The sequence below is a fragment of the Stegastes partitus genome, unplaced genomic scaffold (assembly GCF_000690725.1).
Source record: "Stegastes partitus isolate 25-593 unplaced genomic scaffold, Stegastes_partitus-1.0.2 Scaffold906, whole genome shotgun sequence".
Classification (NCBI taxonomy): Eukaryota; Metazoa; Chordata; class Actinopteri; family Pomacentridae; genus Stegastes; species Stegastes partitus.
The window spans coordinates 55,302-74,133 of NW_007578637.1; the positions used below are offsets into that span (position 1 = coordinate 55,302).

General features: G+C 43.6%; 1 protein-coding gene across 2 annotated transcripts in view; it reads right to left on the bottom strand.

Moving 5' to 3' along the window:
- Positions 1–18,832, bottom strand: part of mtor (mechanistic target of rapamycin kinase) — a 94,693-nt gene that overhangs the window by 27,998 nt on the left and 47,863 nt on the right. For both annotated transcript variants that reach the window (XM_008293719.1, XM_008293718.1), the window contains exons 29-36: positions 15,548–15,623; positions 12,454–12,593; positions 8,490–8,590; positions 7,850–7,965; positions 5,247–5,324; positions 4,618–4,725; positions 909–1,034; positions 39–170 (exon numbers count right to left, since the gene is read on the bottom strand). In XM_008293719.1, the coding sequence (XP_008291941.1) occupies positions 39–170; positions 909–1,034; positions 4,618–4,725; positions 5,247–5,324; positions 7,850–7,965; positions 8,490–8,590; positions 12,454–12,593; positions 15,548–15,623 (877 nt within the window). The remainder of the gene's footprint in view (positions 1–38; positions 171–908; positions 1,035–4,617; positions 4,726–5,246; positions 5,325–7,849; positions 7,966–8,489; positions 8,591–12,453; positions 12,594–15,547; positions 15,624–18,832) is intronic.

The following is an 18,832-nucleotide window of genomic DNA, read 5'->3' on the forward strand; positions in this document are numbered from 1 at the left end:
GCTTTTACAAAATGCAAAGTGTGAACCATCATCCCTACCTTGCGGGCGCTCTTCCACATGTACTTCATGTATGCGTATGTGACGTGTGGGTGGGTCGTGGGCAGCGGGTGATCCAGCTGCTTGGAGGGGTCAACACCCAGCAGCAGCACCAGGGTCTTATGGGCCAGGGCCTGGAGGGAGGAAGGGGGCAACAGGGTTAAAGGAAGCAACTGACTTTTCAGTAGGACACAGTGAACTCAAACACCGGCTGCCCTGGGCTTTCAGGGACTTTACACAACACAGGGCTTGTCACATATCAGGCTTTATTTTTAAGGAGATTAAGATAGAGCATGAATTGTACTTTAGATTGAGTGAATTAGGAATATTTTATCAACAAATGGAAACCAGAAGAGTAAAAGATGAAAGACACTCAGGTTACTCCATGAGGTGCAAGTCTGAGCTGGATCTTTTTTTTTTTGAACTCCTTCTAATTGCATTTCCTTCCTTGTCTGATGCTGGCCAATCACAGCTCATTTCTGTAGTTACAGTTCGTGATTCTGGCATCCTGCGCGCTTAAATATACCCACAGTGTGCAGATTGTCTGCCATCCATTAAAATCGATTAGAATAACAGCGAGGTCAAGAACGGATAATTGCGCCGCTTTAATTCAGCAGATATACAGGCTCAGGTTTCTAAGCAGTGTGACTGAAGCTGCTGTGTTTCTGTCGTCAGTGCCAGCTTAACACAGGTTCAGATAAAGCTGGATTTCATGGCTGGAGTTTATGGTTGCACTTAACTCTGTCAGAGCTCAATTTCCCTTTTCTGTCTGACGAAACTGATTTAATCAGCTCTGATTTGTTCCTCCTGAAAGTTTTGGGATTAGAAGGAGAAAACTGAGAGGCTTTGCACAAGAATGTCAATGCACTGACCAGGCGTCCGCTCTTGCCACAAAGGCTGGCGTATTTCAGCCAAGTCCTCATGTCCTCGTGGGGGCTGATGACCAGCGACCTGACCATCAGGATCCTCTGCCAGTCCTCGACAATACGCTGACAACCCTGGAGGAAAACACACCAAAAAACCACATTACTCTTTTGTTACGTGCTTCAAAAGGAGGCGCCTTCTCGTTAAAGTCAAGAGAGCGAAGACACGTGAGACAGCCGTGCACTTCAAACCCTGGGGGCCAGTATTACTGCCAGTGGTCCCTGTCTTTAGCATGTCCACACGTGAGCACAGGTTCACGTGCCAGAATATAAAAAAAAAAAGACAAAACTAAAGCTGGCTTCCTCTTGACCCAAACTTCAACCTCATGGTGATAAAACCCAGCGCTGCAGACATGAGCAGCAATGACAAGACACTGAAGTAATCAAACTCTGATGTATAATGTGCTGCATAATCCTCTTTGTATGATTTGAATTTAGCCCACATCTACAGGGGGCAGACACAATAACATAACTTGATTATAATTACACTGCCACAAGGAGGGTACATATTAGGTTGCATGGCAACCAGCAATAACAAATGAGGTCTTGAAATAAATGCTTTGATGAGATTTCTGAAGCAACACAACACACTAACGTCATCCAGCTTCAAAGATAATTCAACCCATCTTTGTGTCTGCAGTGGGGATTTATTTATTTCATAGTTTCACAAACCTTTCCTTAGATGGCCAAAGCGTGCTGGGACGAGGCTTTTAGTAAGCTGTCAAAATCTGAGGCGAGAAATAAATACTGCAGTTTCTGAAGTCGGCTTAACGTGATGGGATGGAGGGGTCGAGTCCGGGTCAGGTCGGGCAGGAGCTGTGCTCAAAGATTAGAATGATTTGGTTTGAGTTTAACTTGATGAAATTATTGATATTCTGCTAAGAAAGTGTGAAACATGCAGTTAATCCAGCATGACTAAAGGGAACAAGTGCTGATTTGTGTATTTAAATCACTTCTTAAAACACATTTTATAGACTCGCTTTCGAGTGATGTTCTCTTTTATTTCTCTTTTAGATTTTCTTTTCCCTTTTTCTATCGTTACTGCCTGCAGTCCTGCTCTCTTTTCTCTTTCTTAATCTACTTCTATCTTCAGTTTTAATCTTAATTCCTCTCTGTGGTTTCGTCTTTTTAATCAGTTTTTTTATAACATACCTTCCAATAGTGACCCAGCCTGTTCTTTCCCATTTTTATTGTGTGTATTTTCATATTTTGAGTGTTTAACTGCACTTTTTATGCATGTTGTTTTCCTGTGTTGCCTATACAAACAAAGTTTATGATTATATGAATATTATATTTATGTGGGCATCGCAGCAGACAAGTGGTCTAAGGCACATATGGCCTCATTACAATGTGGTCGTGGGCCGCTGTTGCCTCGACTCATGCCAACAGTTCAGAATGACAGCTAAACAAGAGTTTATTGAAGAGTTTCTCCCTTTCTTTGGGGGTGTGACGGACAGCGATGCCTTGACCGATGTGTGAAGCCGGCCTCTGAGGGAGATGCCGCGGCCCCAGATGTGGAGCTAACCCCTGTTCACTGAGAAAGACCCGCAAACCAGCCGGATCTTTTACAGAGAAAAGTCAAGAAGATCAAGATTATCTTCCTGCCCCTGCACAGGAAAATAAACGGTCAAACAAAATGTCACAGAACTAAATGAGTTGCAGTTCGGTACATTAAGGTCATAACGATGAACATGTGTTCTTTGTGTTGACCTTTATTGAACAAATTAAATATCGTAATTCAAATACTATCATGCAAAGATTAGCTTTCGTTAATTTGAATCCACATTCCTACATCTGCTGCAAGAAATCCGTCTGTCTGAAACAAACACCTCTCAACAACAACACACTTCCTTTCTCTGTTTCTATCTGTGGCACCAAGTCAGGGCCAGTTTTAAATAATTTACTGGATTATTAATTAACATTTTTCCAGCAGTCACATCGATCTTGGATGATTTCTAGCATCATTTCTCAATTTTGAGTTATTTGTCTGCAGATCTGAGCGCTACAAAGCGTCAAAGCAGGGAAGACTATCAGTCATCCATCAAGAAATATCAGAGCTAAAAATTACAGCTAAGGATTCATCAACCAGGTCGAGCGAACTGTCCGAGACCAGTCAGGATCGGCACAGACGGGTGTCTGAGCTGCAGCAGCTGGTGTCCAAACAGAGAGCTTGTATCAGAGCAGAGGAGCAGAAATGTACAGGACAGCTCACAGAAAGGTTAGAAGAGAAGATGTTGAATGAGAAAGAGCAGACCGAAGGTAAACTCCCAGCGGTCAGGCTGGAATCTGAACAGGTTACAAGCAAACGGGCGGCGGAGCTGGAGAGATGGACTTCTACCGAAGAACCTCCAGATGTGTAAAGTGTAACAGCGCTGCGTTAACTGCCTTCAGGCTACGTCAGATGTTCTTTTGAAAAAAAATATACTGGAGCACTCCAGGCAGCACATACAGTCCTCAGACGAACACGATCTGCCCGGGCCGCGGTTAAGGTGAAGGATGACGCAGGTTTTGTTTTCAGTGAAGATGATTTTCCAAAAGATCTAACATCTGAGCAGAGGGGCAGGAATGTCAACAGGGCCGAGCTTAAGCAGCATTATACATGCTGTATTTAACGGCCAGCTTGGTGTCAGGAACGGTACATCACAGATCAGTAGCTTAACAGCATATCTTCCCAACTTAATGTTTCCCATCAACATGCACATACAAGGCTGAGGATGAGGCGCCTACAGACTTAACTGTAACTTGGCAGCAAAAGCTGAACCTGAAAAGTTTTACCTTCGATCAGATAGCGTTCGTCTCGAATTCCAAAGACTTGGCAGGCAGGAAACATTTCCTGACTGCTCGAGGATTTCTGGTTCTGTCTCATTTACCAGCACTTACAACAGCGTGGTTCACAATTAATCACGACAATAAAAATAATCACAGGGGTAGAAGAGTGTAGATAGGGTTACACGACATGAGCCACACTTCACTTTCTGAACATTCCCACAAGGCTCTGTTCATGCAGCTGATGGCAAGCAAGGCCGCTATTAGCTCAGAATTGATTGAATTTTAATTTTGAGTGTGTTTTTTTGGGGGGGGGCCAGTAGAACAGGACAACCCTCCAGCGAGCTCATGACTTACAAATACATTCACTGTTTCTCACCTCTAGTCACGACCTTCAAGCTCCAAACAGAACAATTAGAACATGTGATTAAGCGGCTGAAGTGAGTTCCTCCCCCTGTAACCAGATTTATTACTTTCTTCAAAGTCAGAAGTTTACATCCATTAAGATGCCTTCAAACTATTTGGGAAAACCCAGGTGATGATGTCATGGATTTGGAAGCTTCTGATTGGTTAATTGACAACATCTGAGTTAATTGGAGGCACATCTCAAGCACACTGCTTCCTTTAGTGACAACATGGAACATCTAAAGAAACCAGCCAAGATATCAAGAGGAGAACTGTGGACCTCCAGTAGTCTGGTCCATCCTTGGGTACAACTTCCAGATGCCTGAAGGTTCCACGTTCATCTGTTCAGACTAAGAAAGCTTCATTCACTGAGACACCGGTGTGTGCCTCTGCATGTACGTATAGAAAAAGTGTTGTTAGTAACAGCACTTTTTTTGCTCTACACTGCATTTGTTGTGCGTGTCGATATATGATGTGTTGTCGTCACCTGAAGCCTCTCCCACCACGTCTCCCGGATGATGTCCCTTCTCTCCGGCACCAGCTTATACTGGATGACCTCCTCCAGCTCTGACAGCATCTGGCAGGATACCATGGCCTAGGAAACAGACAGACACATTCATTCACATACATTGCATAATCCCCACATGATGCAAAAGTCTCTTGTAAAAAGCTCCTTCATGTAAAACAAACAATGCAGCTGACAAGTCAATCAGAATCTGCAGATGAATGCATTCACCCACAGGACCTACTTGATCTGTCAGTCAAAGCCAGTTTGTTTTATGTGAAGACTTTGTTTAGATTTCTGCCACTTAAAGCAGCACATCTAGATGAAGATGAAGTGTGTCTGCAGTCCGTGTACATCAGGATGAAGTAGCTTTCATCGTAATGTTATCCATACGAAAGGAACACTGCTGCCAATTTCAACTGTTTATTTGAACTACTGCACGGATAATTTATCATGTGCGTAAAATAAAACAGGAGCTGAGTGCAGGTTAGACACTTTCTATATCGTTGCTGTAATGAAACGCTGTTGCTGTGACCCACTATGCATGAACTGTATGAAAAATGAGGCGGTCAAACGAAGCCAGACGCTGAATCTTTTAGAGGAACATTTACCCCGTAGGCCCGACTGTAGCTCTCTCCAGCCATCGCCGTCAGCTCGGCATCCAGGAGGTCTCTTGCTTTATCAATGCACTGTGGAGGAAAAAAAACACATTTACATTATGATTTTAAATATTAAATCATCTTGAGCTTTAAATCACACATAATTAAAGCGATATCTTGTTGTTTTTACTTGTTCAAGTATAGCTGAGACATGCAGATTGTTAATTAACCGGTGAAATCCGAGTCTATAGATTTGTAAAACTGAGGACTTAATTTTCTTACAAATCCAACAATCCATTCAAATTGGCACGACCCCAGAACATATCATGACACGTGCCCCGAAAAACTCATCAGGACTAGCTGGGTTTGAACCAGGCCCAGTGGAAAAAAAAAACACAAAACACATAAACGAACAAAGCCACATCACATGTAAGTCCATGCTGTTCACACCCCTCTCACTTAGGAGACGCCAAGAATAACACGTTACTGGAACTCCGACTAGAATAGTATATTGCCAGTATAACAAAATAATTTGACGCGCCGCTGAGCGCCAAAGTGTTTTATAAGTAGGGGCAAATGAACTGTTGAGAGCAACAGTGTGAAAGTTATGTAAGCATGGTTTCGGGATGTCAAAGCTATTTAAAAAAAAAAAAAAACAGCCTAAAATGTAATGCACGTTCAGGGAAAGACGGAGGAAGTGGACGGCAAAAGAGAAGAATTCGGAGTGGGAACTGTTAGTCACGGTTCCTTCCATGACCACAACGCAAAAAAAAAAACAAAAACCTGAAACCTTTTCATGATGTTCGACTGTCAGTGTACAGTCACTCCCAGAGCCTTCCTGTTTTTGGAGCGTTTTACTGTATGTTACGGACTCGTTTGTAGCATTCCAGCTCTCTGACTTTTCCTACCAGAACCAAACTCAAGGATACAGCAGACATTCCATCACCAGCGAGAACCCCGAGGGGTGGAAAAACAGCAACTGAGAGAAAGGACCCGATCCAAGGCAGCAAAAAAGGGACAAACAAGGACACAAGGACTGAATAGCTGCTGATTTCTTGGGCTCCTACAGCCAAACGTTTTTGGGAACTGTTATTAGTGGAAAGGTAAAATGATGGAGAATGACTCAGGAACCCCTCGGAGGCCAGGACACACAGCTGTTTCAGACCGACTCCCACCAATTATTTTTTTTCACAGGGAAGGAAAGGAGGAACGGAATGCCATAACACCTCTGGAGGCACCCACAACAAAAGGTGGGGCTGTGGGAGGGTGGCTGGGACGAGGTGACAATGAGGCTACTTCTTTATGGTCTCCACTCGGTTATGGTCCTGTTTACTCCTGAATTACTGTGCTGGGGCCTCGCTGGAAATGTGCAGCCCAGACGACTCCTGATAAATGCAGTGTCTGGCTTCTGGCAACACAAACAAACTATGACACAATCTTCTATTCTCTTACATAAAGGTTGCACTTATGTACTTACATAAGTCCAGTGATATTACTTTATCATTACAGTGTGTTATGATGTCCTGTTTGCGAATGGCTGGAGGCAAATCAGCCGCTACAGGACCTGAAACAAAGCCCGAGTATGACTGCGAAGTCAAAACGAGGACAAGACCGTTTACAAATCAAACGCACACTGGAGGGCTGCATATATCATGAATCTGCTCTAGTGGGGGGGAGCGTGACTGGAGCGTCTACACATCATCGCTGGAACAGACCTAAAATTTATAAAGCAAAGCAACCTGAAACCTCTCACGCAGACGCACGCCAAGACTCACGGAGCACATGTCTGCTTGTTAAGGGTGTAGCGGGAAGAAGGGAACAGCCTGATAGAATCAAAAGAACCTAAGTGCGAGGATTACGAACCACATCCGGAAAACCAGACTGAGCTCATGTTGACATTCAAGCTTTCACCCTCGCACCATCTGCTTCTAATTCTTCTTCGTTCATTGTGAGCGGCTCATTGTCGACAGCTGATGCAGAATCCTACGGGCCACACCTGGACCAAATCTCTAAATTATGGGGGGGGTTGTGAAGGGACGAGGGGGGCATAGAAAGCAAGTCTGATGAGTCCAGGGGAATCGGAGGAGCAGGTGTTTACTGCTGTCCGTGCTGGAGCTCGTGCTGGCATTCAGCTTGAACAAATCCATCTCCGGAGACCATGAGCTCATGTGAGATCCCCAGCCTTCATCAAATGAGGAAAACACCACCCATGATCCCCACCAGACCCCGTCGACAGGCACACAGGAGGAGTTACAGGCTCTTTATTTGTTTGAGATGATTTACAATTTCAGGACTTACATAACGTTTCCACACCAAGGGGGTACCACATTATACCAAAAAAAAAAAATCCAAGCCTTGTGCATTTTATTGCTTTTAATGAAAAGCCTGAGCTGATGGGGGAATTCGACTCCATCTGGAAGAGTCATCAAGCTGTTTCATGCTCCGATACGGCGCTGGTTTCCAGTCACTTTAACTTCTTACTCCTTCCTATAAAGACTAAGAAAAACTGCAGAAGCTACAAGCAAACTCTCTCAAAGGATGTCTCGTCTAAAAATACATACTCACGATGTACATGTTCTCCACCGGGTGGATTTCTGAGTGATGATGTAACCCACCTGCTGGGCCAATGAGAAGAGGTCCTGATGCAGCGCGAGCACTGCTCTGTAAAACGCGCCATCATGTGTGTCTCGAGGGATCATACACGTGTACTCCTCCATGCTGTCCCAGTGTCCTGGAGAAACAACAACCAAGGCATGAAAGAGAACAAAGAGGTCATTGCACTAGAGGGAAATCTGTAAAAATGAAAATGAGCATTACTTAAGCTTAGCAGCCTTTTCATAGCTGCCATGACACATCCCACCCCACCTTGCTATAATATAAATTACTGCAACGTCAATAATTTGCTTCCCAAAGACATCTTCCAGTAGCCAAGCCTACTAGTTGGGCGCCGCCTCGGGTTTACAACTGAGTTTGAAAAGTCAAAGCCGCAGACCAGAAAGCTCTAGGGTTGCTTGTATAGTGTGGTTCCTGCTTTTCTCCGCCATTGCACATTATGATATGTCAGTATTATGACTGGATACCATTCCCATCTGGTTATGTGAGGGAGACTTGGCAAGAGCTGTTACTGTTTTCACTGCTGTAGTGAGTCAGACGGAGAATCAGCACTGAATGCTTTCATACTGTTCACTATTAGTCTTTCCAGTGACTATTTTTATGTAGTGATTTATGTCTGATATGAGGCATTCGAGCAGTTACCTAGACCCCAGGCCGCAGCAGCAGCCATACGAGCCATCTTGGCCTGGGTTTCCTCGCTGACCAGCGTCCATTCTTCACAGCACTGCTGATGCAACTGGCCCCTGGAAGACATTAACCACAGGCCTCAGATGGGAGAAAATATAGTAAATTCCGATTAGTTCGGTACCATGTTCACAGTGATGACGTCAGATAAACACCACAGCATGTACAGCGTGACATCAGTTAATGAGAAACTGATCTAAGCTTCCTGGTTGATCAGCTGCATGTCGCTGTATAAACAGCAGCACTGCTACATGGGCTGAACCACAACAGTGCAAAATAGGATGAACCTGGAGTATGCTCTACCATTGGACAATCTGAAAAGATTTACATATCACTTGAGGTGTTCTCCGTTAACTGTCCAGGATTAAACCAACACTCCGACGATGCCGAAATCTCCGTCCTCCAGGAAGAAAGACGACTCTTTCCTGGGAAAACTTGGTGGAACTTTGGTGAGAAGGAAAAAGGCTAAAGAAGTGTCCAAGCTTCAGGAGGAGGGAATAAATGCCATCAACCTTCCTCTCAGCCCTTCACACTATGAGCTGGACCCTGAGGACACCATGCTGGAGGAGAACGAGGTGTGCACCATGGTCGACCCAAACTCCAAGACCGACCGCAAACTGCAAGAGCTCATGAAGGTGTTGATCGACTGGATTAATGACGTCCTGGTCGGGGAGAGGGTTGTCGTGAAGGATCTGGCTGAAGATCTGTAAAATGGACAAGTTCTGCCGAAACTGTTTGAAAAGCTGGAAGGCGAGAAGCCGAACGTGGCCGAGGTGACCCAGCCGGAAATCGCCCAGAAACAGAAGCTGCAGATGGTTTTGGAACGAATCGATGACTCCCGAAAACTGTCCACCAGGAACATTCGCTGGAACGTCGACTAAACATGGCTCCATGACAACATCCCAGACAGACAGACAGCTGGAGGGGATGCAGACAGACGGACAGCATCTGTGGCTTCACCATCGTGTGTCTTTGTGTCCCTGAAGACCTACCAGCACCTGAAGATGTTCAAGGTGATGGCAGCGTGCATGGACGCAGCGCCCCCTTCAGGAGACAGCGAACGTTTAGTGTCTTGTCTATCCCTAATTAAATGATCCTGAAGAAACGCTCTCTCATCCTGCCTGTACTACTGTGTATGTACAGTGAAATTACAATAAATTTGATTTGATTTGACGTCTAAGAGTTGTGAGTAAAGTTCCAGATACTATATATGTAACATGCATTCACTAAATGGTGGAATGTTCTGCTTTGGAACACGATGAAGTTGATGTATAGGTGTAGATGAATGATGTGTTCATTTCTGGCTGACATGAATTTGCTTCTAAAACTTCTCTTCAGCCATTCTTCACTATATAAATACAAGTTTACGTTTCCGGCACCATGAATGAATTGAGGAAATGATCCAAGTGTTTCTGGCCAAGGATGAAGAGGACTGAGAACAGGACCGGGGTTCTATTCCATCCCTCATCACTGATTTGTTCATTTGTTTTTACAGATGAACATTAGAACCGTTGTACTGATAACATGAGGTGTCCCGGCGAACAGATGGGAGTTCCTGTCTGGGAGAGGCGCATCTGAGCAAGACTAATCCTTCATTACCAACAAATCAGCACACTGTCCAGGAGGAGATCAAACCCGCCGCATGTGTTTTACAGGCAGGACAAATGGAGAGAGCTCAGACGAGAAAAAGAAGAGCCGAGGCGGGTTTGGACGGGGGTCAGTGAAGTGAAGTCTTTTTCCATCTGCCTGGCTATCGTATAACATGAAAGCAGCGAGTACAAAAAAAAAAACGCTCTGCTACACTGGCACATGTACGTCTATAGCAAACACAGGGAGTCCATCAGGAGGAAGAGTTGGACTTATCATTTGACTCAGCAGGCCATCAGTCACATCTTTGGAATTTCAACTGAAGAGGAACGACAATAAATTATGACGGCTAAAAAAGAAAAAGACATTATTTAGTCATACTAAGGAGTTTTAAAGGCTGCACAGCATTTTTTTGACTCACTCTGGTGTTTTCCCAGAACCGTGAGCATCGGCAGCGGCTCACCCTACAGGAGTTTTACAATCCTAAGAAAATTTGGACTCAGTCTGCCAGACACTGAGGCCTTGTCCACATGCAGCAGGGTAGCTAACAAAATGAAGACGTTTTTTCTGTGATGTGGCCCGTCGTCCACAAGATTTACGGTATTAAAAATGATTCTTTCAAAAACCTCTGACCAAAGTGAAGACCTGCGAATCCTCCGTTTATGTGTCCATATGTGGACGCTAATGACCGGGTTTTAGGTTTTGAAACGTCACTTCCTGCAACAAAATCTGTTCTTACGTCACATATGCGACCTGTGTTTACATTCTGAACAGCGTGGATGCCCTCAGAACTGTGCTGTCTCTGGTCCAGGCCCAGATACCGCTCCACGTACAAGAACACAGGACGACGTGTAGGACGGTTATTTAACGACGTCGAGAGATGGAAGTTTACTCTGATTGGATAGGATGTGGGGAACTACTGCCACCTAAAGGTTTAGGATGCTTATGTATGTCCTTAACAGCACATTTATGCGGCTAGGTGTGGATGAATTATTTTTCTAAAAACGAGGTGGTGTGTAGGGGGGCATAGGGATATTCAGTTTTATGAAAACCCTGCTACGTGTGGACGAGGTCCAAGTCAGACCAAGATCCCAGACCAGATTTGTTCTTCCATTGTCAACAGGCCTGTCTGTACTTGATTGACATCTCCCTCACTCTCTTTGCCTGAGTCAGCTGGGATAGACTCCAGCACCCCTAGTGAGGATTAAGGTGTAGAGATGATGGATGGATAATTTAAAATTTTATGACAGGCTTCTAGACTAAAGCCGATAAAAAATAAGTCACCAACTCTTCACTAAAATTTGAGTTTGACTGCCAAACACCTGAACTCCGGGCGCCCTGGCAGCTCAACCAGATAAGACGGTGACCCGTGAACAGGGCTGTAGTTCCCCGACGCCGCGGTCGTGGATTCGACTCCCGCACACGACCCTTTGCTGCAGGTCTCTACCCACTCTTCTCCCTCTTTCCTGTCTCTCTCTACTGGTCTGAATAAAGGCAAAAAGCCCCCAAAAATGTGTTAAAAAAAAACAAAACAAAACATGACCTTCACTTTAACAATCCCTCTTCTCTCTCGTACAAAGATCTGTGCAGCACAATGTGATTGTGTAACAATGTGGTCCCTGAAGTCGGATCTCTTTTGACTCATGACCCACTCAGCTGTTATGTCATCTCCAAACCTTACCCATCGGCACACAAACATAAACAGGAAGCTTCACTTCACATTAAACGTCTTTCTTTTGCAAAATGACTGAATCACTTTCTTGTGAAATGACTGAGAGTGTACCCAACAATGACACAAGGTAGACAGGTTACATAAGTAAATTAACATCTGCTTTGCGTCATAAGCTCTGTGACGATCCGCATATTTGGATCCTCTGGACATCTTGTGACTTTCTTTTTCCTTAAAAATGCGCTTTGAAAGGGGCCGGTCATTACGGAGTTCAGCTTCAGCTGCGGTGAGGTTCATTGGCGTTGGATGCCGGTGCAGGCGCTTCCCGTTAAAGTGACTTTGGTTAAACTCAAAGGAATGAAAAGAGACACCTAATGCCGGGACTTGTTAGAAACAGGCAACCGAGGCAGAAACTCACAGCAAACCTACAACCTCAGACGCTGTCTTTATCCATCTGAGCCGAGGTTTAGGAACTGAAGGACCCGATGTTGTCTATATAAGTAAATCACAATGATAAAAAGCTCAATGTGTTTAAAAAAAGATTGTGGTAAGTTAAACACAGTCCTGATAAATACTGAGTAAGCTATCAGTGAATGTGAGACCTGAAGACTGAAACAGTGATTGGAATTAACTTCTGCAGCCCTACTGAACACGTAGCCGGCGTACCATTCTCCCAGGGCCTCCAAGCAGCGCATCCTGCCCAGGATGAGTTCTGGATCCTCTTTGTTCATGTCGATCTTCTTGTCATACGCCACCAGGGCATCCTCCCACTCGTGAAGCTTTTCATACCAGGTGGCTTGGATTTCCTAACAGAAAAAATACAGTGAATAGTAAATCATTACAGCACTGAAAGGCTTAAATTCACAACTTCATCAGCCTGTCTCGGGCCTGTTACAGCTAACAGTCATGTCTAAGGTCATTTCTGCTTTACTGACCATCCCCAAACCTCGCATCCTCCCACAGTAAACCTTTTCAAACGGTCTTATCTAAGCTGAGCCATATTCAGACATGTGGCAACTGTGGATTGTGGAAAAAGCTGCACTTGTAGGTCTTATATCAGAGTTACACCAGTTTGCTTATGGGTCAGTTGCCATAACAACAACTGGTACACCGCTATAAAAGTATAAAGTCTCTCATTTCAAACTACACTAGAATCATATTTTTAGTTCATTATTGCATCCTATGTTAACTTTATGTCCCGAAAAACGAACCCCTTCAGGAGGAATAGGTGTTTGTGTTTTCTGTATTTAAGCATTTGGTAATTTCTGCAAAATTGTTCCTATTCTTAATTGAAAATATATTTGATTAGATTTGTAAGGAATAATAATACCGAATACCCCGACGCAAAAAACAATCGCTCACAATGCATTTTAAATTATTTCTGTTAAAAATATTTCAGACTAGACGTGCAGCACTTTGTAATAACATAAACCAGTGCCTGGCGTTGGTCTCGTCAAGGAATAAAGATGTAAAATAACACCAGTTTATTTAACTGGCTGATCCTGAACCTAAAAAGCCTGTCTGGTACTTTCACACGGGGAAAAAGAAAAGAAAAAGAAAAACCACAGTTACTAAATGATGTAATTTCGGTAAAGTGATGGAAGCAGAACAGAATAACAAAATGCTCTTTTCCTGTTATGTAATTGATGTGGAAACTGTGTGTGATCGTGTCCAACGCATGTCCACTCTCTGACAGTTATTTCATATGTGGAACGGGTCCATCTACAGAGAACATGGAACACAGCAGCGTTATTAACGAGGTGCAGTCTTCGACGTGAGCTGAAACCAAAACAGACGTAAAAAAACATGCTTGATAATGATGGAAATGCAGGTTTTGATTGTGATGCAGATATTCTGTTTGTATGTGTTAGGATGGTACTTTACATTATTTTAAAGAGAACCACGCCCTTCCAGGTGCCTTTGTTTTTTTGTTTTTTTGAACTACACACTGTTACGGCTGCCGGGCCTTCCTTCTTTTGCATTTGCTTCAGTATGTAAATTACAGTGTGCCGTCGCCGCTCGCCGATTGGTCCAGAGCAGATGGGCGGAGATGAGCCAATGGGATGTTCCAGCTGGTGATGGCGATCTCTTTAGTTAGGGTTAGGGTTAGCTGGCTGGGTGGCTGTACTCAGCAGTGCCTTGTTCTCTTGGGAGAAGTTTATGTTGTGTTAAGGCACTTAGTCAAAAAGCTGTTGTGGGACAGGGCCAGTTAAGAGGATTAATATTATTTACTAGGAAGGTGCTGTTCTGTGTACTTTGATTTTGAACACTTCTGTTGAAATTGGTTTTACTTTGTTTTGTCAGTTGCGAGTTATTTCTATAAGATCTTCTGTCTGTTTGCTAAAGTTAACCAAGCACCCTTATGCCCTGTTGTCCCTCAGTTTGGTTGATTTTGGTGAGCTCTGTTCATAAATAATAACTAATTACATCTGGTTTTGTTGCTTCCTTTTTCCCCTTTCATGAGCTGGGCTGTAACACACATTAGAGACACATAACAGGAGTGTAGAAACCAATAACGTAACCAAGGCTGATAACGTAGTAAAAGTCCTGAACTGATAACGTAATAACTTATTACATTATTGGTCGATTATTACATTTGCAAAGAACTTTTTTTTTTTTTTTTTACAAGGCCAATAACATATTCACTTGTTACTCTATTGACCAAAAGATATTACATTATCGGTTCAGGACTTTTATTACGTTATTGGCCTATTACATTTTAAAAAGTGCAAATTTATTACGTTTTCGGCTGTTATTACATTACTGGCTTCTACAGGGTTTGCAAAAATGTATGAAAATCCAAACATCCTGTGAATTCTTTTTTCTTTAAATCTTTCCCCATGACTTCTGATCACTGGCTTTTCTACCTGCTTCACACTGAGAACATGGTGTTCTGGGAGTATGTGCCTCAAATAAACATCATCCCCATGTTAAAATGTGCATATGAGGAAAGGATAGCCCAGGTAGTACACAGGCAAGAGTCCTTGTTTAATACAGCCCACTATGCTATACTGAGTCCAATGATGCATAAAGAAATGCTGCGCTGACAAAATGAAATATCATCTTCCTGGTCTTGTTTAAAGAAAACAACCCAGCAGTTTGAAGACTTATTACTGCAGCAATCATTTTATTTTGTGCCATATAGAATTATGACCACATTACACATACCTACCACAGAGCATTTTATCTTCAGCACGTGATTCATGAATGTAATGTAATGTGATGCTAACCGACGCTGCTGAAAAGCCCTAAACAGCAGCACCCCTGCTGCAATGAAAGAGGAGGCCAAGATGTCTGTCCTGCTGTCAGTCGGAGGTCTCTTCCACACGAGGATACAGGATATCCTGGGATATTTTCTGAGACGGATGCTTTCCCCTTCTCTTTAAACGCTAGTTGGCAAAATATCTCTCTCAAAATGCAAATAGTACAAATGTGATAATAAAAATGCTGATCAGAGGACATTGTCATTTCACTGTTACTTTAAACCTCGGATGCTGTGGACCAAATGTTAGAGAGGCTTTCTTTGTGCTGCTGAGGCGGTGTGTCAATGCCAAGTTAATTCATAAACTAACTGCTAGTGCTAATCAATCCAGACCTTAAAAGGCAAGAACAAATTTATGTTTGAGTGATCTGAAACACTGTTTGGGTGCGAGTCTCAAAAACAAAGCAATGACAAGACCTGAGTCAGTGAAACTTAGGATTTGGTTTTTCTTTTTCTGTGTGGAGGCAATAAAAGGGATGTAAGAAATAAAGCACTTACCAGTTCACCAAAGTGTTTCATGGCATATTCCAGGACTCCAGATGCAGCTTCCGGCTGCTGCAGTTTATTGTTGATGCTGCAAGACATTAAAAAAGCAATAATAACGGGTTATTATGGCAGTTTGAGCACAAAACCCGGAGCAAAATGTTTGAGGAGACCTGGTACAACATGTGGACAACATGTAGCTGCAACAACTTACTGTACAACATTTTAAATAGAAAACTGCAGTGAAAAAACGTTCCAAAATGGTTTGCAAACTTTCCTTGATGATACACAGGTGGGCGGCTGAGTAGGTGTTATTAGTGTTTCAGATGTCTGACCTTCTCTGAGAAGAAACTATCGACACCTTCAGTGTGTTGACACAGCTAAAGGCAACATCAGCAGCAAGACAAACCCTGTCCTCAGAGCAGTGTGGAGTTTCATTTATCATCAGAGCGTACGAACATTCCCACGCAAAGTATGGACTCTGTCAACTTGTACTTGTGAATGTGTGTAAATATAAGCACAGCTCAGACCATGTCCTCACCGGGACGCCAACCGGCGACCTTCTAGCTGCGAGGCGGGGCCACCAATGAGCCACCTTGCAGCCCGATATGGAAAACCGTCCATTTTATATCATTCATTTCAACGATGAATGGATTATTGATGGTGACCGAGTATGAGTTGAGGAAACTGACAGCCTGAGCGCTTTAATGCAGGATCAAGCAAACGGAAACACGACCTCTGGTTGCGTTCCAGAGCTCTTTAGCATTGGCAACAGTAATAGTATACAGTAATAAAGTATGCCCCCATGCATTCCTGCTCCTTGAAGAAACAGTAATTCACACACCACTTACAATATCCAGTCAACTGAGAAACCCGTCTCAATGCATTTTGCCAAAGGTAAATAAATGTTTTATCTCTCAGCAAAGGTGTTTATTGTGAAAACTAAATGCACCTACGGACATCTGTCATGCCCGCTTGACAAATGATGCGTTATCTGTCAGGACACCACAATTCCCGTTTGTGCACTCTGCGTTCACCCGCACCGCGGCCACATCTGGAAACACTCACAGGGACCGCAGGTCTATTATATTTCCTCAACTGCAAAACCCGTGTGCAGCCACGGCCAGTACATCTGTAAAATGTATCGTTTGAAGAGCGCTGGTATGCGGTGGAGTTCCTGAGGACAGCGAGCAGAAGCTGATGAAGGATCTTCAAGCATATATGTCAGAAACTTGGTCTGACGCGGGGTAAAGGCCAAAAGATGTGATGAAGCGGCACAGCGAGGGGTCACGCCGAAGCTTCACGACCTGCTGGTTCAGAGCTGCACGATAACAGATAAAATAACAGCTACAAGCACAACAGGAGCTGAAAACAATAGGCCACGTTTGTGTGACCTTTTTTTTTTGGTAATGTCTGTTTGTGAAAATGTTTCTATACGTAACACTCATCCAATCATAAGTCAGCTTCCCATCAGAAGAAGATCTAAAGTCTGGAGATATGGATCCAGTGTCATACTGCATGATAGTCGAATATTCACAACAAGGTCTTTGGAAGTGAAATAAAATCCTGTTACTCATTAAACCAAGCCAGAGACACTTCTTATCCTCAGATCTCACAGAACAATGAACGTCGCTCTGCAAGATCATTTGAGGAATTCTTTTTGGAGGGCTGCTGGTATAAACAGATGACGGAGGGTGTAAGACTTTACGACTTCAAGGAAATCAAATTAGACAGAGTGTGATTGCATAACATGAGAAAATGAGCTCATTTTGGTAAATAAGCATTTGTCTGTGACTCTCACGGAGCTTGATAGAGTGCCACGCAGCGTTTCAGCAACCAATTAAGCAACCACCACCCAGGATCTTGGAGAGCGCTGATTACGCCGCGCGGGAACGTTGTGTACACTTGATCATTTAAATCGGGTCCGCAAACGACTTCTTCTGCTGTCAAATGAGCAGCTTTGAGACACCGAGTGAACAAAGAGCCGTGACGCCGCCGCATCCCACCACACACGAGCTGCTGAATCATGCCGCAGCTGCCCAGATGTGGTTTTATCCGAGAAGACGAACCAGAATGAGGGCTTTCTCTGCTGCAGACCCAGGAGATTTCATTGTCCCTCAGCTGAAGCCATATGGCTGCCAGCTCCAAGCACACACAGGCTAAATTTAACCAGATGACAAGGCTCACAGAACGTTCTCAAGTAAAAACTTATTAGAGATCACCGTCAAGCCTCTGGTTTGTGTAGCTTCCTAACTTCAGTCTGATGAGCTCCTGTGAGGCGTGGAGACGTCGTCCTATAGAGCTCCAGCTGAGGTTCTAATTATTACAGCTTACTATATAATTTAGGCAATCTTCTGTGCATCCTGAATCAGTTTTTAGGTTTAATTCTGAACCCTAAATGAGGTTAAGGTATTCTTTTTTTTGTCCACACAAGGGAACATCCTTCATACTGATGCACGAGGCTTCAGAGTAGACATAATACTGCACCAGACCAGGGCAGACCACATGCCCAGACTGCTCATAAGAAAATCTCTGCTGCTCAGCTAACTTTGGACTGGGAATTTTTATTGCCCCTTTGACTTAAAAAAAAAAAGAGCACTGCCACATTCATCTGGCTACCTGCTATATATAATAATAATAACGTATACTGGGCTTATTGTAATGAAAGCTGTTGATTGAATGTCTCAGGTGGGGATCAGGCTCAGCTCTGCCGTTAAAGTTTCAACACAGATGATTCGTCATATTTCTCTTAACTGTAAGCCGGCATGCGTTCTGTAGATTTGGCAGAATTTAACAAGACATTACTACCTTGGGTCAGAAAGCACCGAGAGGGAGGAGAGAAAGAGATTTCCTTTTCAAATGTAAAACTCTTGATTATGAATGACAACTAATCGCACGAGATGGAGAGAAAATCTCTTGTACTCATCACTCAACTATTAGAAAGTGACGGGGCTTCTGGTTGAGAAAAGGGAGCTGATCCGTGAGGAAACTGTAGATGTTTCCCTCCTGGGGGTTAATATATATGCGAAGAAAAACTTGGGCTTCACCACTGTACCTAATCTAATATCATTAGGAAGCTTTCCACTTGAGCCTGGCTGATGTTTTTGGCCCCTTGTTTGCCAAACTCTCACTGCTTAATACTGAACAGAACAGGAAGGACTGTCCAGACACCGTCGAGGAATTGTTTGACTCAAGGTCCACTGAATTGGATCCTTTTTAAAAAATTTTTAAACGTGTATCTAAGTTTGGATTTTTCTTAAAAACATCTTATATAATATTGGCAGATGTTATCAACAAAGA